Here is a 24,635-nt window from a genome sequence, read left to right on the forward strand (position 1 = left end):
TGATCTGTGAAATGGCCCGTTTCCTCTAGGGTTGCTTTGGGGAAACTATATAAGAACGCATAAGCGATTCTCTGAGGGACTATCGTCTGCAGGGGTAGCTGGGAACTTATGCCATCGTCAAAGAGTGTCTGGGAGACTCTAGGCCTGGGGACAGGGGATGGGAGACCTACAAGGCTTAACATGGGGCAGCTGATCACCACCTAGAGCTCAGAGGCCAAAGTCCATCCTCAGCACAGTTCACGCTGGGTCAAGAGGAAGGCAGCAAATACCCTCCCATCTCTGCCAGATAAACTCATGTTCCCGAAAAGCAGGGACTATGGAGACAGGATGTTTAGTGGACAAACACTTCCTGGGAGGGGCAAGGGGGGGGTCACCTAGTCACTGGCCCTAAGGGCCTAGGTTACTCTCAGGTCTCTTTAAAGTCTTATTTCTGCCTGTTGCACTCTGAGTTGGGCTGGGACAACTTCGGGGATCTAGAATCAGAGGGCAAAGAAGGAGCAGGCAGAAGTCCGGGAGGGTAGAGGGTGCATTCCGAGGGAGGCGCGGCGGCCCCTGCTCTTTCCGTCTGGTCTCTGTGTAGATGTCTCTGACTAGAACCTTTCTCTACGCTCCCCATTTCAGGAACCTCTCTCAGAGTAGGGTACGCAGGTGTCTGAAAGAGTGATTCCTGGAACAGAAGGCAGAGGTGCTGGCGCTACGGAGCGTGGCTGGAATGGGATGAAACAGGAGTCCCAGGGACTCCGGGGGATTGCCTGACCATGCAATCCTGACTCCGTGGTCCTCCAGGGTTTCTGGGCGCCGAGGCAGGGGCCTAGCTAGCGGGGCTTGGGCTAGGGCGGGGGCAGCCAGGAGGGCGGGGAAGGGGCGGGCGCGGGGGCGGCGCTGCAGCAGGAGCAGGGGCCAGGGCCAGAGCCGAAGCCGGAGCCCGAGGCGACGCGAGCTGAGCGGGAGCCACCGAGGCCGCTGCCCGCTCTCCCACCCTCGCCTCCGCCGCCTCCGCGCTCCATCCTGTGGGTGGTTGGGAGCCGTGGCCAGTCGCGGCCAGCCAGGGGGCAGCGGGTGCCATGGCCGCGCCGGAGTCGCTGCGGCCCCGCCTGTGTCGCCTGGTACGCGGCGAGCAAGGCTACGGCTTCCACCTGCATGGCGAGAAGGGCCGCCGCGGCCAGTTCATCCGGCGCGTGGAGCCAGGCTCCCCAGCCGAGGCCGCCGCGCTGCGCGCCGGGGACCGCCTGGTTGAGGTCAACGGCGTCAACGTAGAGGGCGAGACGCATCACCAGGTGGGTCCCCGCGCTGCGCCCCGCCTCCGGCTCCCTCCTGGGGGCGCGTCCCTGCAGCGCCGGCTAAGATGCCAACGACCCCCCCTTCTGTGTGCTACATGGTGGGACCCGGCAAGGGTCGCACAGGGGCCTGCTTGGGCTCGGTGTCGAGGTGTGGGACGTGGCCCGCCAGCTGGCCTCCTGGTGAGGAAGCTCGGTCCTGCACTAGCGGGGGAGGGAGGACATCCTGGTAGGGAGGGGCCGCACTGCGGCTACTCTGGCCAGGGCCCTGGCTGCTTCTGCTAGTTTTGGCCTCTGTGTGCCATGGAGGGGGAGGAGGTGGCTAAGGCACCTTGTGGCCTTGTGGTACAGATGCTTTTCTGTCAATGTGTGAGTGCGTGTGTGTGCTTGCAGGTCTTTCTGGGGTCATCCATATGAGCACACTACCCAACTGTTTCAGGAGAGGGTGAAAGCATACTTGTGTCAGCGCTGGAATGTGTGTCTCACTTCAAACATGTGTGCCGGCTGTGTGTGTGTGTGTGTGTGTGTGTGTCTGCGTGCCTGGTTATACTAGTACTTCTCAGGGACCAGCATGTCTGGGTCTGGCGGAGTCAGCTCTAGGGGCAGCATATTCTTTGGTCTCAGAAAGAGCCTCCTCCTGAGAGGCTGCCTGGCTCTGTAGAGGTCACTGTCCAGCTCTTGCCTCCTGGAGCTAAAAGAAGGCTGTTTTCTCTGCAGGTTTTACCCCTGGGGTGTCTGTATCCCACTGAGGGGTAGACGCACCTCAGACCTTGGCAAGGGTCCAGCTTCCCTCCACCGTTTCTGTTTTGGACTCCCCATCCCCAGTACCAAGCATGTCCATGACTTACTTGTGGGCCTGGAGAAAGCAGGGTGGTTCTTGCTGGGCCACGAATTGAATTCCTGTCTCCTCCACCGGGCCCACTTTCTACCTACTGTGACCACTGGATTTGGTTGTGTGCTAAAGAGATGGGAATAGAGCCCAAAGGTTGGCGCACAAGGCAAGGGAGAGGCCGGCAGAGTTGGTGTCACCTGCCTCTAGCAGTTCCTGGAATCCACCTGTTTACCCCAGGTTTCTGGGGTGCTAGTCTCTAAAGACTGTCACACGGAGCCACGTTAGACACCTTCTACCGCTCAGGAAGATAGGAAGTAAAACCACGACTCCATTTTACTGACAGATAGTGGGTGACTGGCTTGGTTCCCATTCCAGAAGCGTCAGGTGTTGGGATGCTTCTGCTCTGTTTGTCCTGGGAGAGAGAATGATCCCTGACAGAGCAGGTGAAGATGGTCTTGGATCTGGCCTTCCTATCCACCATAGCAGATACTAAGTAAAATAATGATGGGGATCCTGTCTTTTCACCCCCCCCCCAGGCTGCGGGGGTGCTGGTTGCTAACACTTCCTGCCCTTCAGATGTCCAGTGGGCATGTCCCCCTTTGAACTCATGTTAACATCCTGCATGACCCATGGTGGCCCACACGCTCTCCGCACTTCACAGGCACCCATCCAGACACACAGATGGCTGTAAAGTCACACCTCTTCCCTTGTTGTACCTGCTCCTGTTCGCCTCACCTGCTGGAGCCGAATCCCACTTCCCTGAAGCTATCAGCACCCTAGTAGAAGCCCGGGGTCTTCACCTCTTTGCAAGTCCAGCAGGAATGGTTTTCTGGTCCTGGTCTGGAGGCAAATTGGAGTTCAAGATCTTGCTGGGTGCTAGAGTCACACTGCACCTCAGAGAAAGAAATCGGCCCAAATACTCACATTGGGGCCAACTCTCTCCTACACCTAGACCAGAAGACCTTAAAATACACACACACACACACACACACACACACACACACACACACCCAAAAGCACACACATACAGATAAGCACACACATTCAGATAAGCATGCACACACATATGCATAGACTAGACTTAAACCCTGAAGCTCAGCTGAACAATTTCTGACTCTCCTGTCTGGCTGCTCCTGGCTGCTCCTTCCTGTCCTTACCTGAGCTGAATGCAAGGCCACAGAGGATCCTGAAGTACTTGCAGCCTGGGCCCTAGCTCCAGGGAGAAGAGGGGAGGGAGCTACTGGAAACTGGGGGTGGGGGGTGGAGCTCGCAGGCCTCTCAGTCCAGCTACCCACCCCTGGCCTGCTGTCTGTGAGCCGTGCCTAGCCGGGACTGGTGCCCTTTCATCCCTGTGCTGCCCTGGGTGTTGACGGCTAAGCTGGTCCCGCTACCCACCCATTCCAGGTGGTACAGAGGATCAAGGCTGTGGAGGGGCAGACTCGGCTGCTCGTGGTGGACAAGGAGACAGATGAGGAGCTCAGCAGGCGGCAGCTGACCTGCACTGAGGAGATGGCCCATCGAGGCCTTCCACCAGTCCACAACCCCTGGGAACCAAAGCATGACTGGGCACGCGCGGGCAGCCTTGGCTCGGACACTGGCCAGAAGGTATGGTGGGCTATGTGTGTGGGGACAATAAACCTTTTCCAGAACTGCTATCACTGCCTTCGATAAAATCACTTTGATCACCTTTGATCATCCCAGGGCCCTTTCCTTACCGCAATAACCACACTCTATGCCCTTGGTGACCGCTGTGGCTACTCTTTCTGTCTTTGTTCCCTCTACTTCAGCTTCTATTGACTGAGGAGCCTTGGGCGGAGCTGCTGGGATACTAAGGCACTGAGTGTCTGTTAGATATCTGTTGTTCTGGGCTCTGTCCATGTATCTGTCTAAGCCATCCATGTGCTCCGAAGGCCTTGGGCAGATTAGATCATGCTATAGTGGGACAGAGGGTTCCAGGGAAATGGGAACGAGGACAGGGGCTGGCACCCAGGTGAGCTGTATGTGGGTTCATATAAGGGGTTTCTGGGATGAGTCTTTCCCTTGACTTCCCTACCCTAGGGAACCCCTGTGTGCTGTCCTGGGTAGCACCTCCCCCTTGTCTCCTTCCAGGATAGTGACCTGGAAGAAACAAGGGAAGGTCTGTTCCCCCTTCCCAGCAGCTACCTAGGCAGGACCTGGGGCAGGAGGAAGGGCCAGAGGCTGTTTGTTCTGCTTCTTGGAGGGCCTGGTGTTTTTGTCTCTTAAGTCTTTTAATCCCCACATCCAGCTCTGAGGAGAGCCATTGGCTGAGGGTGGCTGGAGGCCTCCCCCAGTGTCTCCTTAGCTGGTTGGGTCTGTGCTGATCCCTGTGGGACCAGAGATGACTTTCCCAGTGGTGAGGCAACCTTGGTTTTTCTTTCTGAGCGACCTGAGGGCCAAGCCATGGGATCTAGATTCTGCCCTCTGGCTGTTTAAGTTCAGGAGTCTTTAGAAGGAATTTTGAGGGAACAAGATGGTGCCAGGCCCACCTTCCTCTGTCAAGGATGAAGAGCCTCCCTTTTTCCCCAAGCACCCATTTCTCCTTCTTAGGAAGAAGATCCCTCCTCCCCCATGTCCATTCATTTAGATGCAAACAGCCTTGTTCACCTTCCTGTGGAAAAATCCACCCTGGGACCTTATCTGGAGATGGGGTGGCCCAGGCCCCTTGACTGTGGGTGGGTCCTTCCCTGCCATTGCTATTTCAGGCTTGGAGGGGCTGCAGGAAGCCTTAGGAGGGGGCTTCCTCTGGGCGTATTTTTAGAGGAACAAAAGGGGGTACAATGGGCCTGTCCCATTGTAGATGGGTCAGATCTAGGGACTAGGCCTCTAGGAGGTATAGGAGCCCAAGGGACAGTCTACCTGTGGGCGAGAAAGGGGAGCCTCTATGGCTTCTACAAACCAGGCTTGAGATAGCCTGCCTCAGGCTGGGTGTGGGAGCCTCAGATGATGGGGGGATTGGGGACTGGACAAACTGATGAGGCCTGTGTACCTCTGCTCTGAGGTGGCGGTGGTGGGGTGTCCTCTAGGGGCTCCCATTGGAGGTTAGGGCTTTCTCATCCACCCTGAACTTGTGTCTCTTGTCCCAGCCTGCAGGATAGGGGAGGTGAGACAGGAGAACAGTGACATGGTCTGCCCCTCCCTTTGGGGGCGGGAAGGCCTAGTCAGTGGTGACTCAGCCCAGGCCATTCAGGGCTGGGGGTGGCTGCAGCTGCAGTGAGCTGATTCTAGCAGTGATGACAGGGACAGCCCCCAAACAGACCCAGCAGCTAGCAGTGCCAGGGATAGGGAGGTGGTGATAGACCACCCCTTTCCACCCCTTCGGTCCTACAGTGTCTCTACCTCCTGGAGGACTTGGGGACCGAGTCGGGGATGGTGTAACTCTACAGGTGGTGGGTTCGCAGTATAAGATGCTATGGAGCAAAATGACAGCAGCCAAGCTTTTGGGACTCCCCTGGTGCCTTCTGTCCTTTTTTCCCTCCCCCCAGCTACTGTCTTCTGTTCTCTAGCCAAGGTCCCCTCCCTTGACTCCCTTTCTCCACTGCCCTGGGTCCTGAAGCAGGGCAGGGCCTCCCAGCAGCTTCCTTCCTTCCTTTCTTAGGACGGAAACCTAGCTGGGTGTGGGGGGCGCTGGACAGGGGAAGGGGTTCAGTCACCACCCTGCTACCAAAAGTGAGTCAGCCCCTATGTCCCCACCCATCCCCAGGGAACCTGAGCCACAGCGGGAGGTAGATAAATGGGGTGGCAGTCTCGGCTGGCCCAAGAGCTCGGGCCACTCCAGGCTGGGTCACCCGCTGCTTGCCATTCCTAGCTCACTGCTCATGGCTCGCTCCAGGAATACCATGCTGCCTGCCTCGGCCCCAGGAGCTCCTCCACAGAACTTCCATCGGGGGCTTGTTCAGGTCAGGTCAGGTGGAGTGGGGGCAGAGCCGGACTGTCAGGACCCCAGCCTTAGCTCAGTCTCTGGGAATGGACAGGGAACTTGGGGATGTTTGTGCCTGCAAGATGGACCCCAAGCAACAATGGGGGCCTTTCTCTACTGGGGCTGGTGAGTCATTATCTGGTGGGGGGGCAGAGCCTGGCTCCTAGGGCACCCCCATATCAGCCTTTGTTTGGCTATAGGCTCACCAGGGGTACTGGGGCTTGCCCAGCTCTATGGCACTGTGTCTCAGAGCCCGTGGGAGCCAGAGGGCCTGTCTGAAGAAGGCAGGAAGTGTGCTCACAGCTAGGGCTGGGAGGAAGAATTCCAGCAATGCACCCCTCCCACTGCTCGTGGGGGCACCCTACCCCCACTTGCTTGCCCCCCTCTACCCCACGGGCTTGAGGGTGTGTTGCAGTTCTTATACTTGAGGGTCTTCTGCCAGGCCTGGCACTGCTTGGACTCTGCTTGTGGCCAGAGATGGTTTAGGGATCTTTCAGCCCGTGCTGAGAGGGGACTGGTCTGACTTGCAGCTGGGGGTTGGTCAGAACAGCCCCTAGTTTCATGGTCACAATAGCTTGCCAAGACCTACTTCCCATTGGGGAGCCCCAAGAAACCCTGCCTTGTAGGCTACCACAGAGGCCGTGGGAAGAGGCCACAGGGACCAGTGCCATGGGCATAAACTTGCATGTGTGGGTGGCTGTGTGTGTCCGTGTTGCTTGTTTATGAGTGTAAGCTTGGATGTCTTGTCTCTCTGGCCACATGATGTGGGCCTGCCTCCTAGGATGTGATTTCGTGCCAGGAGTGGCCACACAGTCCCTCACACTGTGTTGACACTCTCCGCTCCAGGCTCTCTCCCCTGTGAACTAGTCTCTGGCTGTCCCAGGGTGCTTTGACAGGTCCCTCTGTACCTTCAGCTGTGTCCGCTGACAGGTCTATGCAGTGGGGCTCTGAAGATCTCGGAGGCCTTATAACCCTGAATTTAGTCAACACTGTCCTGCTGAGCCCCCGGGGGACTAGAGAACATTTAACCTCTATAATTCTTGGGTGTAGTGAGGCAGATGGTGGCTGTGCAGCAAGGGGTCCCAGGAGACTCTAGCTGGGCTTTGGGGTCAAGAAAGGGGTCCTGAGTGCAGGCTAGACAAAAAGGGGGTATCCAGGTTGAGGGGACATCCCAGAATCCTAAAGCCAGGAGCATGGAAGGATGTACTTACTCCTGCGGCTGGCTGCTACTCATGGACATGGCTAACACCACATTTAGGGTTTGGAGCTAGGCATGGTGGCATATGCCTGTAATTCTGGAACTCAGAAGTTAAAACAAAAGATGACTTTGAGTTTGAGGCTAGCCTGGGTCACAACGTGGGACCTTCTCACCAAAACACTAAAAAGGGAGGTATAGTGGGCAGCTGGAATAGTCAGAGGTATTCTGGGGGGGAGAGGGGGAGACAGGTGCCTGAGATTTATAGCTCTGTCTTGAAGCTCTGTGGTCTCTTAGACAGCAGGGGCAGGGGTAGTAGTGGACGGGGAGGGAAGTACCCCCAGCCAGCACATTGTCACCTGCACACACACCCAGAAACCTGATCTGCCACCTGCCTGCCCACCCCGGCCACTGGCCCTGTGTAATTGGGCACCGGCAGACGCTGGCCATTCAACAACTGTCTCTGGCTTGGCCCCTGGCTGGGGTAGGGGGTCAAAAGGCTGGCCCCTGCCTGATAGCTTCCTGGCCCAGAGATCTACTGCAGGATGCCAGAGGTAAATCAAGGCAGTCTGGGGCCGTGGTGGGGTTCTCTCTGTGGGTACCACGAGCCCTTCCGTGTTGTGGGCTAGGAGTGGCCGTCATGGCATCTACTTAAAGCCTCTTCTTCCTGGGCCCATGAGGTGGGGGCAGTGGTTCCAGTTAGTGCTGGAATTCAAAAGCAAGCAGCTGCCACACAGCCCAGGGAGCCTCTTGGAGGCCTTCGGGAGAAAACAAAGCTGCTCAGGCCTCCAAGGCACCAGCCCTAGGGAAGGGAGGCAGAGGAGGAGTGGGAGGTGAAGCCCGAAGGCACAGTCTTGCTCCAACCTGTGATGGGGGCCGTTAGCCCATCTGGTTCCCCAAGCTGTGCAGTGACCCCTGTGAATTCTTCCGTGGTTTCTGCCAGCAGCTATCTCATTAGAGGTTTACATGTTTGGGAACAGGCTTTGTCACTAAACCCCCACACAACTAAAGCTATGTTACAGGCTGCTTTACTAAGCTCCTCAGTCATGGGGCACATAGAGTATCTATCAGTGAAACCCAGGGTTGGTTCCTGAGAGCACAGGGCTGGGAGGCTGGGGGCAGAGCCTGATGTCATCTCCTATGTGTCTACAGGATGTCAATGGGCCCCCAAGGGAGCTGCGTCCCCGGCTCTGCCACTTGCGAAAGGGACCCCAGGGCTATGGGTTCAACCTGCATAGTGACAAGTCCCGCCCTGGTCAATACATCCGCTCTGTGGACCCGGGCTCGCCTGCTTCCCACTCTGGCCTCCGTGCCCAGGACCGGCTCATTGAGGTACCCTGGGTTGCTGTGTATTTGTATGTCCCCGAGTGTCCACGTCTGGGCTCTGGGTCCCTGCAGGAGGAGGGGAGATACTGGGAACTTGAGCTGGCACCTCCTCTCGCTGCCTCGGCTGGTGGTGGCTTCGATGAATATTTGATGGCACACCTGGCTGGGTGGCATTGGGCCGACTGGGCCCCTCAGGCCTTTCTGACCCTGTGTGGGTGGTGGCAGGTGAATGGGCAGAATGTGGAGGGGCTGCGTCATGCTGAAGTTGTTGCCAGAATCAAGGCCCGGGAGGATGAGGCCCAGTTGCTGGTGGTAGATCCAGAGACTGATGAACACTTCAAGCGGTTGCGGGTCATACCCACTGAGGAACATGTGGAAGGTAGGCTACTACCTTAGGGGCACAGGGTAGGCTCAGTGCAGTCACTAACGTGCTGTCCCCACAGGTCCGCTGCCATCACCAGTCACAAATGGGACCAGTCCTGCCCAGGTGAGAGGGTGGGCCCATGCAACCCTAAGCATGCCTCTACCTCCGTGTCCCCAGACATGACAGAGGATGCCTCTCCTGGAGATCTCTGCCCTTGAGGATGTACAGTTGTGAAACCTATCTGACTGTTCACCTCAAAAATACCCACTGTGCTAGCCAGGCATGATGGTATATACCATTAATCCTCGCACTTTTTGAGGTCAGCCTGCTCTACATGGCAAGTTCCAGGACAGCCAGGGCTACATAGAGACAAACAAACACCCAGGGTGGATCCTATATGGGGTCAGCACTGGGGCTCACACAGGGTGGGAGAGCACCTGGGGCCCTAGGCCACCCTTCCATGCTTCGTTCCTACGTGACTACTGAGTCGTCTTCAGTTCTGACATCAGGTGACACTCACGCAGCTAATTTCCATTGCCGCAGCTGCTCTTCCCTATTAGGACTGGCCAGATCGGGCTCTCTGTTCACTGCAGGCGCCAGTTACGCTCTGGCCCAGGCAGCGGGAGACGTGTGATGCTCACTGCTGAACAAGGGACAGATGAGATGTAGCTGTGCTCTGTGTGTGCTCAAAAGTGAACCCGTACATGTGTGTGCATGAGCGCGTGTGCATGTGAGCGCGTGTGAAGATCTAGGTGCACCAGGATGGGGACGCCGAAACCACAACCTACCCTTGGTTTCCTACCCAGCTCAACGGTGGCTCCGTGTGCTCATCCCGAAGTGACCTGCCAGGCTCAGAGAAGGACAATGAGGTAACTCTGCTGTGGTGTTCACACGTGGGGTTTCAGAGGCTTAGGAGTTAATCTCCGTGGAAATACTTACCAGGACGGTGGAACTACTGGTTCCAAGAATCTGTCCTAGGCCTTGAGGTGGCTTCTGGTGTAAGTTCCTTGGGGAGGCAGCTGCCAGGGATATGGCTCACTGTCTGCACCTTGCCTGTACCCAGGATGGCAATGCCTGGAAGCGAGACCCCTTCCAGGAGAGTGGCCTCCACCTGAGTCCCACAGCAGCTGAAGCCAAGGAGAAGGCTCGAGCTACCCGAGTCAACAAGCGGGCACCACAAATGGACTGGAACCGGAAGCGAGAGATCTTCAGCAACTTCTGAGCCCCTCTCTGCCTATTCAGGGGCCCCAGAGTCTCTTCCTGCACGGACCTTGGGCCTTTCCAGAGCTCCCCAAGCCTCAGCAGACTGGAGGGTGGTTATCATGCCGCCCAGAAAACACCCATGACCCCATGACCCCTTGTCTTGTCCACTGGGTGCTGCGGCTGTCATAGCGAGATGAGGGAAGAGAGAAACCCAGAGATGTGTGAGAGAGACAGAGACAGAGAGACAGGCAGAAAGGCTGACAGAGAGACAGAGACATAGTGCGAGAGGGAGGAGCTATGAATGGTGGTTTGCCAAGGGCCTTTGCTGTTTGCCTCGGGCCTGCTGACTGAAAGGAATTCATGTTTTCGCTTTTTTTCCTAAAAGGTCTCCAGCTCCACATATGTTTCTAGTTAATAGTGGAGCCCCCTCCCCCACTCCCTTGGGACTCACTCTCTAAATAATTGCAATAAAACGAACCTTTCTCTGCAAACCCTTTCTTTCCCACCCTGTCAGCAGCGCCATCCTGAGCAGAGACCAGGGACTCCAGGGGACAGATAGCCAGGGGCCGGCCTGCAGGGCCAGCTGTGTCTCTAGGAGCTTCCCGCTTCCCTAGTGAGGGATGGTCCCTGGGCCAGGCCTCTCTCCTCCGCCTGGCTACCCCTGCGCTGCCTCCCACGTGCTGGGTTCTGGAATGCAAAGCCTCAGTTCTCTGAGGGACCAGGGGATGGCGGTTCCCTGTCTGCAAGAGGGGAGCTCTGGACCACCCACCCCTGTCCTGCTTTGCAGCTCGGACCCCGGAGATGGTGGGCCTGGCCCCTGCCTTCTGCCCACCTGACACCCACCTTCTGCCCTTCCCTCAGTGCTTTCAACGCCCAGACTCACGTGTTGGCACCGCAGTCTGCCTCAGAAGCCATAGCGCACGTGCGCCCTCAATTAAACAGGCCTTGCCTCGGACTCTGGCGCCTGAGTCTTTTCTGAGTCTTCAGTTGAGGGGCAGGGCGCGTTCCAAAAGACCCTTGTGAGGAATGACACCATCCTCTCTCCTCCTGCTTCTTCAAGACCAGTCCTGTTAAGCCTGCATCCAGCAGCCCAGAGTCTAGGTCTCTAGAGTTCTCCTGTTAACATGGGGGTGGGTTCCTGGCACAGGCTGAGCACAAGTTCAGAAGCTAAAAGGTTCAGGGAAGTGCTGGGGCTGCAGGACAGAGTGTGAGAGTTCACAAGGACACCCCCCACCCCCTGCAGGCTTCCCAGCAGCTGGCTACAGCTGGCTCTGTTTCCTCCCTCCTGGGTTTATACTCCCAGCTCGCTCTTCCTCCCTCCCCCACTCCCTAGGATACACTATGTCCCCACACAGTCTCCCAGGCAGTCCTGCCCCTGACATGTGAATGCCGTGCACACACTGCCTTCACACACGTGCTTCTTGGCCCGATCCTAAATCAACTGGGCTAGAGGTCAAGTGTGAATAACCTCCCAGCTTTATTACACGCCCTGCGGACCCCCAAACTTCATTACCCCTCCCACAAAGGCACTTCACAGACACTGGCCAGAGGAAGCCCTCTGACTCTTAAAGGTTCTGGGCAGCAGGACACAGGGCCCGGTTGAGGCAGGCCTGGCATTGAGGATGGACAGGAAGACAAATCTGTTGGCCGAAGCCCACCAGCAGTCCATTGATCTCACTCCACAGCCCCCTGTGAGGGTTAGAGGCAGGTCAGTGAGGAAGACAGCAGGGCCGCTCCCTCCTCCAGCTTCATCCAGCTACACTGTACCTGGGCAGCCACTCCTCCAAGGCTGTGCGAGTTGCCTCTGGGGTCTTGGTCACCTTCTTGGTCCACCTTAGTCGGTTGGCAATTCTGTGTACATGGGTGTCCACTGCTGCTGGGGACAGGGCAGGGTGAACAAGGGCATTCTGCCAGCTGTACCCCACCCCGTCCCTATCTCCAGTCCTAAGCAAGAGCCCAGGGCCTCTCTCACCTGGACCTCGAAACAAGATGGGAACCATGGAGCCTGAAAGAAGGAAGTGCATCGGCAGGGCTGGCCGAGTCGGAGCCCTCAACCTGGGGTGCAGGCAGCTTTTTTTTTTTTTTTTTATTGAGACAGGGTCTCTTCATGGCCCCAACTATCCTGGAACTATGTAGACCCGGGTTGCCTCAAACTCTGAGATATACACTTGCCTCTGCCTCCTGAGGGCTGGGATTAAAGGCTTGCAGGTGGATCTCTCTGTTCAAAGCCCAGCCTGTTCTACATAGGCCAGGGCTACACAGAGAAACCCTGTTTCAAAACAAAACAGAGTGTGAGGCAGCGGGTAGGTGACACACGGCTTTAATCCCAGGACTCTGTGAGTTTGAGGTCAGCCTGGTCTACAGAGCAAGTTTCAGGCAGCCAGAGCTACACAGAGAAGCCCTGTTTCAAAACAAAAAACAAAAAACAAAAAACAAAACAAAACAAAAACCAAACCACACCAAACCAACAGCAACTAAATCAACAGTGTGAGGCAGGCACAGTGGTTCCTATCTGTAACCCAGCACTTGAAAGTTTGAAGTAGAATTGCTCCGAGTTTAAGGGTAGCTTGGGCTACAGAGAAGACTCTCTCACAAAAAATGTAACTCCCTATCCTGGGAAAAACAAAAAACCCAACCCCTAAAGTGTGCACTCTTGATCCAAAGCCCCCTCAAGAATGGGGCCTGGATCAGGGAGGGCCTTGCTTGGCTTCCTCTGCCGTCTTCTGGGGTCCTAAGCACCCCCACCAGCCCATCCACTAGATGTGAGCACCGGGCTGGGTGGCAGCAGCTCGGCCCAGGGGCCTGGCCTGAGGTCACTGTGACAGAGCTGCCTAAAGCTCTAGGGGTCAGAGTGGAGAGCAGGGTCGGGCTGGCTCTAGTGCGCTCCGATCAGCTGCCCACTGCAGAGATTCAGCCTTATCCCTTCACTGGGGCTGCCTGCCAAGCCACCCAGTCAACTGCAGTGCCTGCCCTGCCTTTCCCAAGGTTTGTCAAACATTAGCCAGTCTCCAAGCCCTGACTTGCTTACTGCCCGGGAAAAGGCTTGGGTGCAGGCTGTGGGGGGTGGGGGGTGTCACATGATGGAAGCTTTAAGCCTCAGTTTCCTTCTCTGTAACACAGAGGTGATCATATTACTCAGAACCCCAGAGGCCCAATCCAGAACCACATCATGTTATGAGCCTCCTACGCTGGGCAGAGGGGCTTCCTACACATTTGTGTTGTTAAGGAGGGCAATTAGGTCACTGGCTGTGAACTCAAGTTCAGAAAGGTCAAGTGTGTGACCTAAGGTCACCCAGCTGCAAGGGTCAGAGCTCCACAGTTCTAGCTTTTCGGTGGAGGGGGTATCTTTTCTGCCTGGTAGGCAACCCTGGGGTCTCACTGAAGGTAACCAGGCCCTCAGACTACAGAGAAGCGGGTGGCATTCAGATACTGCCCTGTCCACTGAAAGCACAGTTCCCTGAAGGGCCCTTCCCCCACACAGCTCCCAGGACACAGGCTGCCGAGGACAGAGGAGAGGTAAGCTCAAGTGTCCACTAAGAGGCTGCTGCCTAGGTGGGGAGGCCTCGCCCACTTCCTCCAGTCAGGCTCTTCCAAGGTTTGCTGTTCTCCAGGCTCAACAGGTGGTCACCAGCTCCCAGTCAAAGTCCTGGGCCCCTAGCTGCCCTCTACCCAGTGGGCAGGGCTACCACGCTACAGGTTTAGAGACCTGCTGAAAGAACCCATCCACCAGGCACATGCAGGAGCCAAGGGTTGGGGGCCCAGAGAGAAGTCAGGGCTAAATCTTGGTTTCTGTGTGACCACAGGAACCCCAAACACTCTGGGCAAAGTTCTGAGAAGGCAGCATGTCTGTCCCTGCCCCAGGGAGTGTGTCTTCAACCGAGCTACGCAGAGGTGCTTCAAATACTAGACAATGACGCCCAGAAAAGGGAATCCAGAAATGACCCTCCTCCTTCCCCATCCCAGCAATCACCCTCCTCCTCCTCCTCCACCACCACCTCAGCCTCTGCCTCGATGTGCCGCCCCCATTCTAGAGTTTCCTGTTTTGTTTCTCAGCTCTGTGTCTGCTATTCCTTCTGCCTCGGACACACTTGTGCCTCCTGGTCTGGCTAACCACCAGGAGCTCCAAACTGAAGCATGACTTCAGAAAGACGTCCTGGAGTTCGGCACAGTGGTGCATGGTTATTATCCCAGGATTTAAGAAACTGAGGCAGGAGCTGAGAGTGGTGGCACACGCCTTCAATCCCAGCACTCAGGAGGCAGAGGCAGGAGGATCTCTGTGAGTTTGAGGCCAGCCTGGTCTACAGAGCGAGAGCGAGTTCCAGGACAGCCAGGGCCACACAGAAAGACCCTGCCTAGAGAAACCAAAACAAAAAACCAAACCAAAATTCAAACAAACAAAAATAAAAAACCAAACCAAAATGGACAGTAACAACAGCAATGAATACAAAAGGCTCCCCAGGGCTGTCACACTACCCACCCACCGAGAAGCCTCCTCCCCACAGGTGACACACCCTCCACTGACTCTGCAGTATGTGGCGACCACATGGCTTCCAGGTCCCTCACAGAGACCAGCAAGTGTGAGTTCTTGTCATCAGTGCCCTGCTGAGAGCAGGTTGGTTTGCTTGGCACTGAGAACACCCTTTTGATACTCTGGTTTAACTTCACAAAAAAAAAAAAAAAAAAAAAAAAATTGGGGAACCCCTAACAGAGGCAAGCAAGCTCAGCGTTAACGTCTCCCTCCGTGATTCACAAGCCACTCACCTATGCCTGATACGGTCCCCCAGGCCACAGCCATAGTCAAGTGTGCCATCTTGGGTCCAACACCTGGCAAGGCTACCAGCTCCGCCACAGAAGCAGGGATGTCCCCTTCATAGCGCTGCTGCAGGATGGCGGTTGTCTGCTTGATGAACTTGACCTTGTTCTGAAAGATGGTGTGGGTCAGCCTTGGGGTGAGGTATAGCTTAATCGGGGAGGACCCACGGGTACCCAGAGTTGCCCAACACCTGCCCTTGTCCCATGCAGAGGTATCCATCTGCCCCACCTCTCCAGGAGGTGAGGAACCAAAAGCAGCAAAGAGGGCCTAGAACTTCCTCCCATTCATGTGAGCCAATGACATGTGTGGGAACCAGCTTGGGTCTCCTGCCTCAGCATTCTCTCCCTAGGACCTAGATTCAGTAGCACCTGGACCTTCAGGAAGGAAGGCTGGAGTCTGGGGCTCCCCCAAGCAACTACCAGACCAGCTGGGTGGTTCCCATCCTGTGCTTGAGTGGAGAGGGCTATTTAAAACCAATCTGATAGACGTGGCCCATGCGGTGCCAAGGGGAAGCAGCCCCACCCACGGAGCTGCTTTCAACAGATCCACCCACCACCCAGGGTTCTGTGAAGTAGGGGGGGGGCAGCCTCTTTGGAGTGGTGTACTCCAGGGAGCCCAGGAGGGGAAGGGGAGAAGGGCAAGGGCAGGCAGCTAGGTGGGAGGATAGAGGAATGTAGAGATGTAAACAGGAAAATCCCGAAAGCCTCAGGGACAGGGAACTAGCCCCATGGTGTAGACTCCTGGAGGGTCAGAAGCACGAAAGGCCTCTGTAGTCAGAAATGGCCTGTCTGCCATCTCTGGACCACTGCCCCCTCGTGGCTCTGCTGCCAAGCATACATAAGGCTTACCCTCCAGAAGCCCACAGGGTAGATGAGCCTGCCCAGCATGTCATCATCCGTCTGCAGGATGTTTTCCACGGTCAAGCCCCGGGCCCGTAGGCGCTGCATGGCACCTGCTGTCACCTGGTCTTTGGTTTGGCTGGACAGCATCAGCGACAGGAGCACCTGGTACCTCCGCACCTGCATGTGCAACAACAGGGGCCAGGATGGTGACAGATCTGAGTCAAGTTCCTTACCCATCTTTACTTGGTATCTTGGACCTCTTACCCATCAGGTCTTGTCACACCTAACGTGGACTAATTACCTGCCTCTAAAGAGTAGTGTGAAGTCCCAGTGAAAGACTTGGAATCATCCCTAGTATAGAGTCGATACCAGACAACCACTGGCTACTGTTGTTACTATTATTACTCGGTCAACGTTAACACTATTCATTTTAGAGACAAGAAGGCCCAGAGATAGAAGTACTCAAGTCATCCATCAGAGAAGGTGATTAGAGCTAATGCTAGTCTGTGGAACCAGTGCAATGTGAGGGGCTCTCCTTCTCTCATGTTCCTGAATGGTGCCAAATGTCGCCACTGTGCACGAGGCCTCAAGTCACAGGCACTCCTGACATGCACAGTGGTCACGGTGAATGACAGGGGATGCATGGTATCCAGAGCTTTACGGTACACTGTACCATGCAGTCTGCAGGGGATGGTGTCAGTTGTGGGAGCTGGCAGGTCTTGGTCTGTTTTCTTGGTAGAGATCAGAGAGGAAGCAAGTGTCTTGCTCCCATGGAAGAACAAGGAATTCCCTGGGCAGGTGGAGGTTCTGCCTACCTTTGGGGGGGGCACTGGCATCATAGCAGTGCTCGGCACCCAGCTGGTCCACAGGTGCATCCTTCTTGCTTCTCATGATTTGGATGTTGGCCAGTTGCTGCTGCCAGTTCTGGGGCTCCCACATTGGCACTTTGAGGGGCTCAGCATCCTCATCCTTCTCGCCACTGGAAGCCTCATAGGCCACACGTAGCTTCCGCGTCTTCCTTGGCAGGTGGCTTTTTCTTCCTTCTGCTAAAAGTGCCATTCAGTCTTTGGAGCATGAGCTTTATATGAGGACAGGGTAAGGGTGCTGCTTTCCTGACAATTGACTTCTCTCTCTCACTTATTCGTACAACTGTTCATTATCAACCATGGCGTGTGTAAAAGTGCTCTGTCCCTGTCACAACATGACATGGTAGTCTGACAAAGTAGTGGCACACCGAGACACTAGTAATGTCTAATCAGCCTCTAGGGTGATGCAACTTTTCCCGTCCCATGCCCTTTAACCTTTTTATAAAAGATTGATTTACTTATTATGCATATAATGTTCTGCTGGCCTGTACAGGCCAGAAGAGGGCACCAGATCTCATTATAGACGGCTGTGAGCCACCATGTGGTTGCTGGGAATTGAACTCAGGACCTCGGGAAGAGCAGCCAGTGCTCTTAACCTGAGTCATCTTTCCAGTCCTTAAGAGAACTTCTTAACACCCAGACTGCACTGTGCACTCCCTCCCCTCTCGGAACTCCTTGTCCTGGGGGATGAGCTCCAGCTCTCCCCACATCAGAGCATTTGCTGCCCTGACAGTGTCAACCCTTGTCTTCCTTTCACGGCACTTGACTCTTGCTGAGTCTCGGCCTGGGTTCCCGTAGTCTCCATGCCTGAGCCGCTTTGGGGCCATTGGTGTCTATGCACATTCTTGCTGTAATCACAAGCTTAAGTCAAAGCTGGAGCCGTGCAGGGGCTTTGATGACTGCCCCCCCCCCCCCTCCACGTACCACTACCTGGAGCACAGTAGGTCCTTAATGGCTACAGAACAAATGAGTGCCATGCCCTTTCCTGTTTTTGCTAGGGGCCTGTTTTCCTTCAGAACCACCGTCCAGCTAGGGGAGAAAACTTCTGGCTGGTTGTGTTCTTGGCACACAGCCAGGCCCTACAAGAAAGAGGCAGCTCTGAGGTTGAGCTGCTGTGCCCCAGCCAGGCTGGAACAAGTGAATGTCCCAAGCAAGGTGAAAAGACTGAAACTTTTCGCTGGTAACAAGGGTGGATGAATGGACACGTCCAGAACCCAGTCTTTTTTTTTTTTTTTCGAGACAGGGTTTCTCTGTAGTTTTTGGTGCCTGTCCTGGAACGAGCTCTTGTAGACCAGGCTGGCCTCGAACTCACAGAGATCCGCCTGCCTCTGCCTCCCGAGTGCTGGGATTAAAGGCGTGCGCCACCACCACCAGGCTCAGAACCCAGTCTTATGGACCTCTGCAGATCTTGTGGGTCCCAGTCCCTAAGAAAAAGCTTGAATGGGGGCATGGGCACGTGAGACTCAAGAGTTTGTGGCCAACTGCCTACTACGCGCCACCTAGGGTTTAAGGTCAGAAGCAGCGCCCCGGGACCTCAGCTTGGAGCCAAAGTTCCACGTCCCGCCTTTTCTCCAAAACCCCTCCAGGCGCAGTGCTACCTGCAGGAGCTTCTCGCGGCGTGAGCTCCTCCCCACACCCTTCTGCCGTGATCCTAGGCGCGCGGCTCCGACTGCGAGTCACCATCCGAATCCCCGTGTTCATGCCTGGGGCTGTAAACTACACATCCCGGTGGTCCCCGCGGTCCCGCGACTTGTTCAACGGCGCACGCGGAACTACAATTCCCAGAAAACTCAACGCAGATAGTCAGCAAAGCCTCGCCCCCGGAAGTGCAGGTTGCGCTTCCGGCAGCAGCTGTGGGCCGGGGGTGTGCGCCCTTCCTGGCTGCAGGAGGGTCCTGCGCGCCGCGGGTGCGCGGGGTGAGTATCCTGCAAGGCTCTGGCCGCTGGTGTGGGTCGGGATGATTGTGTGGCCGAGTCGCGATGAAGGGGACTTGACCCTTCGCTATCCAAGCCTGGGCCGCGCCCACCGCTGTCAAGTCCCAGTGCTCCAAGCCTTCCATTGCTTGTATGTGCTATCCTCTGCTCTGTTGTCCTCGCGACAGCTCCTCCTCCTCCACATAAAAAGAAAACTAATGGCAAATAGCATCGCTCTGTGCACCCCCGCGACGGCAGGCGGCTCGCTAGGTCAGGCCGATACCTCCTGGGCTGATCCTGGTTGGGATTGAGTTGCCCCAGGGGTTGTAGGGAAGATAGCCTATCCTAGACCTAGGATCCTGACAACTGGAGGTTCTTCTCAAGGGCAGGAGGTCATAGCCCTTCCTCGGGTGTATCAAGTACTGTTTCTTCTGCACAGAACACTTCCCTAGTGCTGCTCCGCTCACCATGGCCAAACCAGCAAGCAAAGATTCAGGCTTGAAGGAGAAGTTCAAGATACTGTTGGGACTGGGAACATCAAGGCCAAATCCCAGGTGTGCAGAAGGCAAACAGACGGAGTTTATCATCACAGCGGAGATCTTGAGAGTGAGTGAGCCGCCTCTGCTTTGGCTAGCCCAGCGTGAAGTACAAGGAAGGCTGGGTTTGTCTGTCACTGGGTTCTGTGGGAGGTGGATTGCTGGGGACTGTGTGTATAGGCTTGCTGTCCCCAGTACTGCGCAGATGTATGTACATATCTTTTCTCAGGATCTTGGTGACCTGTCCTAGCACACTTGCTTTAGGGTTTAGATAATGCATGAAATCTTACTTTGTCTAATGTCATGGTGGATGTCCTGTACTCAGCACATGGGAGGCTGAGGAGATAGGATTATGGAGTTGGAGGACAGCACGGGGCAATAGTGAGACCTAGTCTTAAAAAAAAATAAAAGCTGGGTGGCGGTGGTGCATGCCTTTAATCCCAACACTCAGGAGGCAGACACAGGTGGATCTTTGAGTTTGAGGCTAGCCTGGTCTACAGAGTTTCAGGACAGCCAAGGCTATACAGCTATACAGAGAAACCTTGTCTCAAAAAAAGACAAAAAAGCAAAACACAGAAAAGAAAGCCCACTCTTTTAGATGTCACCTGAAAGCCATCCTTTCACGGGGTTAGGGACATGATGAGGTGTTAACTGATAATTCCTGACAGCTTTTCCTCATAGTGAAGATATAGCCCAGTTCTCACATATGGTACATATAACATATATGGACAAATGCCCGTATGTTGGGGCATCACATGTCATATGTAACTCACGTTTGTCCACTTGTTTATTTATTTTCAATTTTTATTTTATGTGTATGGGTTTCTTTCTTTTTTTGGTTTTTTGAGACAGGGTTTTCTCTGTGTTTCCCTACGTGTCCTGGAACTCATTCTGTAGACCTGGCTGGACTTGAACTCAGAGATCTAACCGCCTCTGCCTCTGTAGTGTTAAGATTAAAGGCGTATGCCACAATGGCCCGACTGTGTATGGGTTTCTTACCTGCATGTATGTCTTACCCATAAATAATTTTGAACTTTTATACTTGGAACATTTTCCACTCGGATACAAACCAAATAACTCATCATTTGATGATGGCTATAAATAAATATGATACATCTGCATACAGTGGGGTATTAATTAAAAGAAGAAAGCACCAAATAGTAACACATGCCCCAACGTGAAGCATGCATAGATATGAAGAACATAGACAGTCTCCATAATGCATGAGTTTAGTGTATGAAATGTTCAGAACAGGCGAATCCATGGAGGTGGCTGTAGGAGCTGGAAGGAAGAAGGAATTGGTATGGTATGTAGTTTCTTTCTATTAAAACATTCTTGAAGCAGTGGAGATGATTGTAAGCTTTGTGCTAATGCTGAAGTTTGCAGTTTAAAGTTATTACAGTGGACTGGTTGTTGTTCATGCCCATAATCCCAGCACTTGGGAGTCTGAGGCAGAAAGACTACCTTGAGTCTTGGCCTGAGTTCTAAGCTAGCCAGGGTCACATTGGAAGCTTCTATGAATAAATAAAGTTATTATAATGGTATATTTTATGTTATGAGTTTTATCTAACAAAACCTTCTGTTAGGGAAATAAAGTTACTGCCTGTCAGTCCAAGAGCTGGAGAAGTAAGCTCTTCTGTGAATTCTGGTTTACAGCTTGCCAGTTTTGGTGGTGCATGCCTTGAATCCCAGCACAGAGGCAAGCAGATCTCTGTGAGTTTGAAGCCAGACTTGTCCTCACTGTGAGTTCTAGGCCACCTAGGGCTACATACACAAAAAATAAAAATGAGAAAAGGTCTACAGTTGAACATGGTGGCTTTCCTTTGTAGTCCCAGTACTTGTGAAGCTGAGGCAGAAGAATCTCCAGGTGTTTAAGGTTGCCCTGGGCTGTAATGTGAGTTCAAGGACAGCCTGGGATGTATAGTAACATCAGTTTACAGGTGAAATGCAGAACAAGTTGTAGGTGGTTTGTGACTGGCAGTTAAGGAGGTCTCTTTTCTAACCATTGCATTTTCCTTTTCCCCTTTTCTAGGAACTGAGTGGTGAGTGTGGCCTCAACAATCGCATCCGTATGATAGGACAGATATGTGATGTGGCAAAAACGAAGAAATTTGAAGAGGTAGGCTTGCCTCGGTTATACTGCTGGAGTTGTGTATGCAGCTACAGACTGGTTAGAAGCCTTCAATTTTCTGTTGCTCTCTTGAGCTCTCTTTCGTTTTTGAGACTTGCTGTGTAGTCCTAGCTGGACTGATATTCACTGTGTAGTAGTCCAGACTGACTGTGAACTTGATATGGTCCTCTTTCCTCAGCCTCTTCAGTATGATATGGGATTACAAGTATATGCCAGACTGCTAGATTTGGTGTTTTTTGTTTTTTTTTTTCCTTTTTCTTTTTTTCAAGACACGGTTTCTCTATATAGGCCTGGCTGTCCTAGAACTTACTTTGTAAACCAGGCTGGCATGGAACTCAGAGATCCACTTGCTTTTGCCTCCTGAGTTCTGGGATTAAAGTCATGTGCCACCACTGCCTGGCATAATAGCTAGTTTTGTAATGATTCAATTTTTACCATTCTAGAGACATTTATTGTTCATCTTAGTGATGTGGAAGCTTCTGAAAATGACCTGAGCACAACCCTGAGAGACTTGTCTTGGTGACAGCAAGAGGAATGGGTTTTCCCTGAATTCCTGGAAAGGGTTATGGATATGCATGTATGCTCATCCACTTTTTTGGTGTGTCTGGGTTGGAGGTTGAGACAGGTACTCACAGTACCCCATGACAGTGGCTCATTCCTTTAATCCCAGCACTTGGGAGGCAAAGGCAGGTAGATCTGAGTTCGAGGCCAGCTTGGTCTACAGAGTTCAAGGACAGCCAGGGTTACACAGGGAAACACTGAGAGAAACAAGAAAAGAAAAGAGACAGAGACTCACTGTGTAGTCCTGGCTCACCTAGCACTCACTATGTAGACCAGGCTGGCCTTGAACTTATGCCCACATTCTCACTTCTTTTATAGCACACTGGATAAGGATTACCAGGTTAGGGTATGGCTTCAGAGAACAAATCAAGGCACCCCAGTCTTGTTTACTGTTTGAGAAAGACAGCTGATTGATGGCATCAGGCAACAAAAGACATATAGCTGGTTTATTTATTTATTTTTCAATCTTGAAACAAGAATGCCAATTTTATTGTGTTCCAGGCAGTTTATTTAGGGCTCTCTTTGACTAATGGCCATGCCATAGCTCTCGGGACTTTTCAGCTGCAAGCCCACCAGAAACCACTCCCCTGCCATCAGGAACTCATGAGGGTCTTGTGCCCAGAGCAGCTGCAAGCACAGGAAAACAAATAGCTGGTTTATTTTGGTTAAATATTTTCAGATTTTTTTTTAATGTTATGTGTCCAGTGAGCAGTTTCTTTCTGGAAATCAGGTGCCAAGCAACACCTGAGAGTTCCAACGTCCATGCTTAGTGTTTGTATGTGAGATTCAGGGGAAGATGCAGATCCATCAAGGAAATTGACTTGCTACAGATTCAGCAGTTTTCCAAGATGTACATGCTGTAGCTGAGACACCCCCACAACACACGCACACACTGGCTCTCTCAAAGAAGACTTCTAACATTTAGTAGGGCCTAACTCACACGGGAACATAGAATGCTGTTTCTGTGGCAGGTGCGTGTTTAGGGCTCATCTGTGCTTATTCTGAGCCCAAAGAGATCTTCTAGAAACTTGGTGGCAGTCTTGGGGAAGCTGGCACTGCTTCCCTCTCCTGCCTGTTCTCCTTTGCCCAGCCTGTTGACCTGGGCCCAGTAAAGAGACTTGGCTAGATGCCAGGCATGATAGTGCATGTCTTGGGAGGAAGAGGCAGATGGATCTCTGTAAATTCAACACCAACCTGGTCTACAGAGCAAGTTCTAGGACAGCCAGGGCTACACAGAGAAACCCTGTCTCAAAACACCAGAAAAGAGAGAGAGTGGGTTGAGATGGTCTGAAAGTCTGGTCCCCAGTGCTGCCCTTGATTGAGGGGCTGAGGTTCTTGGAGATCAGCCTTATCACTGGCCTCTTTCTGTTGCGGCAGCATGCAGTGGAGGCACTTTGGAAATCTGTCTCAGACTTGCTACAGCCAGAGCGACCACCAGAGGCCCGACATGCAGTTCTTGCCTTGTTGAAGGCCATTGTGCAGGGACAGGTAAGGGGCAGATCTGGATGAATCTATGGGATGAAGGCAGGCCGTCCCTGTTTGGACTCCTGTCTTTGGTGGTCTGCCACAGGTGGGGTCTAGTGGTTCACAGAGGCTGTAGAGCCTAAGAGTGAGGACATCCTGGTGTCACTACTCGAGTCTGGTGACCTTGGCCAGTCACTGTAGCTCCCTGAGCCTCCACCCTACTGAGAATAGAGACTGAGCTGTGTCCTTCTAGGGATGGCACACGGAAGCTTATGCAGAATGTCTGGAATATGGCCATTGTTAGCTTGCAGTTATTGACCAATTTTCTAGTTATGGCCACTCCCCTGCTTCTCCTTCTCTAGCTACTTAGGTCTCAGCTGACCCTTGTATGCCCTTGGCCCCTCTCTGTTCATTCTTGAAGGGTCTTCCTCTAGGCCACTCTCCTTCTTAATAGTCTGGCCTCTAGTCTCCTTTGTCTTGCTGTACTCAGGCCGTGGCACCTCTTCTGGGGCTCGATCATTGTCTCCACAAGAGGAGGACACAATTCCTATCCAGAGCAGGTGCTCTATTGTTACTGCTGTCCACCTGCACCTGACCATGTCCAGAGCTTGATGCATTAGGTGACTTATGCATGCCAGTCAGCTGTTGGCCAGTGCCTCTGGCCCCTATTTGAGCCCTATGATATTGCTGACATATCATATGTTGTAAGGTGCTTCTAGAGGAAAAACAGGGCGTGCCTGGGGTCTTGGGATACGATGTACTTTTTGACAACTGTATGGGTGATGCTGGCAGGGTTCCATTGACCTCGTGGTTTTGTCTTTAGGGTGATCGTTTGGGGGTCCTCAGAGCTCTTTTCTTCAAAGTGATCAAGGATTATCCCTCCAATGAAGACCTCCATGAAAGGCTAGAAGTTTTTAAGGCCCTCACAGACAATGGAAGGCACATTACCTACTTGGAAGAAGAACTGGGTAGGTGCCATACAGAGAATAGGGCTCCTCTGGCCTTGGGATTCAGAGGTCTCTGGGATGAGAAAGGCCCCCTGAACCTGAAGGAGCACTGCAGTTCATGAGATGCTCTGTGGGGAGCACAGGACTCCATTGCCCTGCTCATCTGGAGTCCTTTGTCTTGGGCGCTAATTACAGAAGCACTCGTAGGATTCACTCAAGACCTGAAGCCTTTGACTGGCAGAGCCGGAAGGTGCCTTTGAAGTGGAGAGGGTGCTGCCGACTGGTCTCATTCTAAGTGCTTGGGTCCTGCCTTTCTTGTCACTACTGGGTCTGTTGTCACGGCTGCACTAGTGCTGTTTGACATCCCACCCTGGTTGCTGCCCTTCCACCTGTCATATGACAGGGGTTTCAGTAAGGTTTAAGACTTT

At 53.8% G+C, this 24,635-nt stretch overlaps 3 protein-coding genes across 13 annotated transcripts in view; 2 read left to right on the forward strand and 1 right to left on the reverse strand.

Annotated features, from left to right (window-relative positions):
* Positions 1 to 904: 904 nt before the first annotated feature.
* Positions 905 to 11,089, forward strand: Slc9a3r2 (SLC9A3 regulator 2). Of its 3 annotated transcripts, none has more exons than XM_038327943.1 (7): positions 905 to 1,277; positions 3,514 to 3,714; positions 8,394 to 8,573; positions 8,793 to 8,946; positions 9,011 to 9,054; positions 9,738 to 9,800; positions 9,995 to 11,089. In XM_038327943.1, exons 1-7 carry the CDS (start codon positions 1,065 to 1,067, stop codon positions 10,151 to 10,153), a joined length of 1,014 nt encoding a protein of 337 aa, XP_038183871.1. In that variant the 5' UTR covers positions 905 to 1,064; the 3' UTR covers positions 10,154 to 11,089. The 3 variants fall into 3 exon arrangements, with proteins under 3 accessions (XP_038183871.1, XP_038183873.1, XP_038183874.1); XM_038327946.1 differs by lacking the exons at positions 905 to 1,277; positions 3,514 to 3,714 and adding exons at positions 5,846 to 5,852; positions 5,936 to 6,026; XM_038327945.1 differs by lacking the exons at positions 905 to 1,277; positions 3,514 to 3,714 and adding an exon at positions 4,415 to 6,026.
* A 498-nt stretch (positions 11,090 to 11,587) lies between these two features.
* Nthl1 (nth like DNA glycosylase 1) lies at positions 11,588 to 18,448 on the reverse strand. 3 transcript variants are annotated; one of them, XM_038326001.1, is made up of 6 exons: positions 18,254 to 18,448; positions 16,608 to 16,832; positions 15,796 to 15,968; positions 14,896 to 15,055; positions 11,902 to 12,007; positions 11,588 to 11,823 (listed from the first exon to the last, which is right to left on the reverse strand). In XM_038326001.1, exons 1-6 carry the CDS (start codon positions 18,354 to 18,356, stop codon positions 11,700 to 11,702), a joined length of 891 nt encoding a protein of 296 aa, XP_038181929.1. In that variant the 5' UTR covers positions 18,357 to 18,448; the 3' UTR covers positions 11,588 to 11,699. The 3 variants fall into 3 exon arrangements, with proteins under 3 accessions (XP_038181929.1, XP_038181928.1, XP_038181927.1); XM_038326000.1 differs by having other exon boundaries at positions 15,796 to 15,966; positions 16,605 to 16,832; positions 18,254 to 18,442; XM_038325999.1 differs by having other exon boundaries at positions 15,796 to 15,966; positions 16,605 to 16,835; positions 18,254 to 18,442.
* A 5-nt stretch (positions 18,449 to 18,453) lies between these two features.
* The window catches only part of Tsc2 (TSC complex subunit 2), a 34,370-nt gene continuing 28,188 nt past the window's right edge, over positions 18,454 to 24,635 (forward strand). For all 7 annotated transcript variants that reach the window (XM_038325991.2, XM_038325993.2, XM_038325992.2 and 4 more), the window contains exons 1-5: positions 18,454 to 18,571; positions 19,008 to 19,174; positions 21,137 to 21,223; positions 23,174 to 23,284; positions 24,084 to 24,228. In XM_038325991.2, coding sequence (XP_038181919.1) covers positions 19,037 to 19,174; positions 21,137 to 21,223; positions 23,174 to 23,284; positions 24,084 to 24,228 — 481 coding nt within the window. In that variant the 5' untranslated portion in view covers positions 18,454 to 18,571; positions 19,008 to 19,036. The remainder of the gene's footprint in view (positions 18,572 to 19,007; positions 19,175 to 21,136; positions 21,224 to 23,173; positions 23,285 to 24,083; positions 24,229 to 24,635) is intronic.

Source organism: Arvicola amphibius, chromosome 4, assembly GCF_903992535.2.
Source record: "Arvicola amphibius chromosome 4, mArvAmp1.2, whole genome shotgun sequence".
Lineage (NCBI taxonomy): Eukaryota > Metazoa > Chordata > Mammalia > Rodentia > Cricetidae > Arvicola > Arvicola amphibius.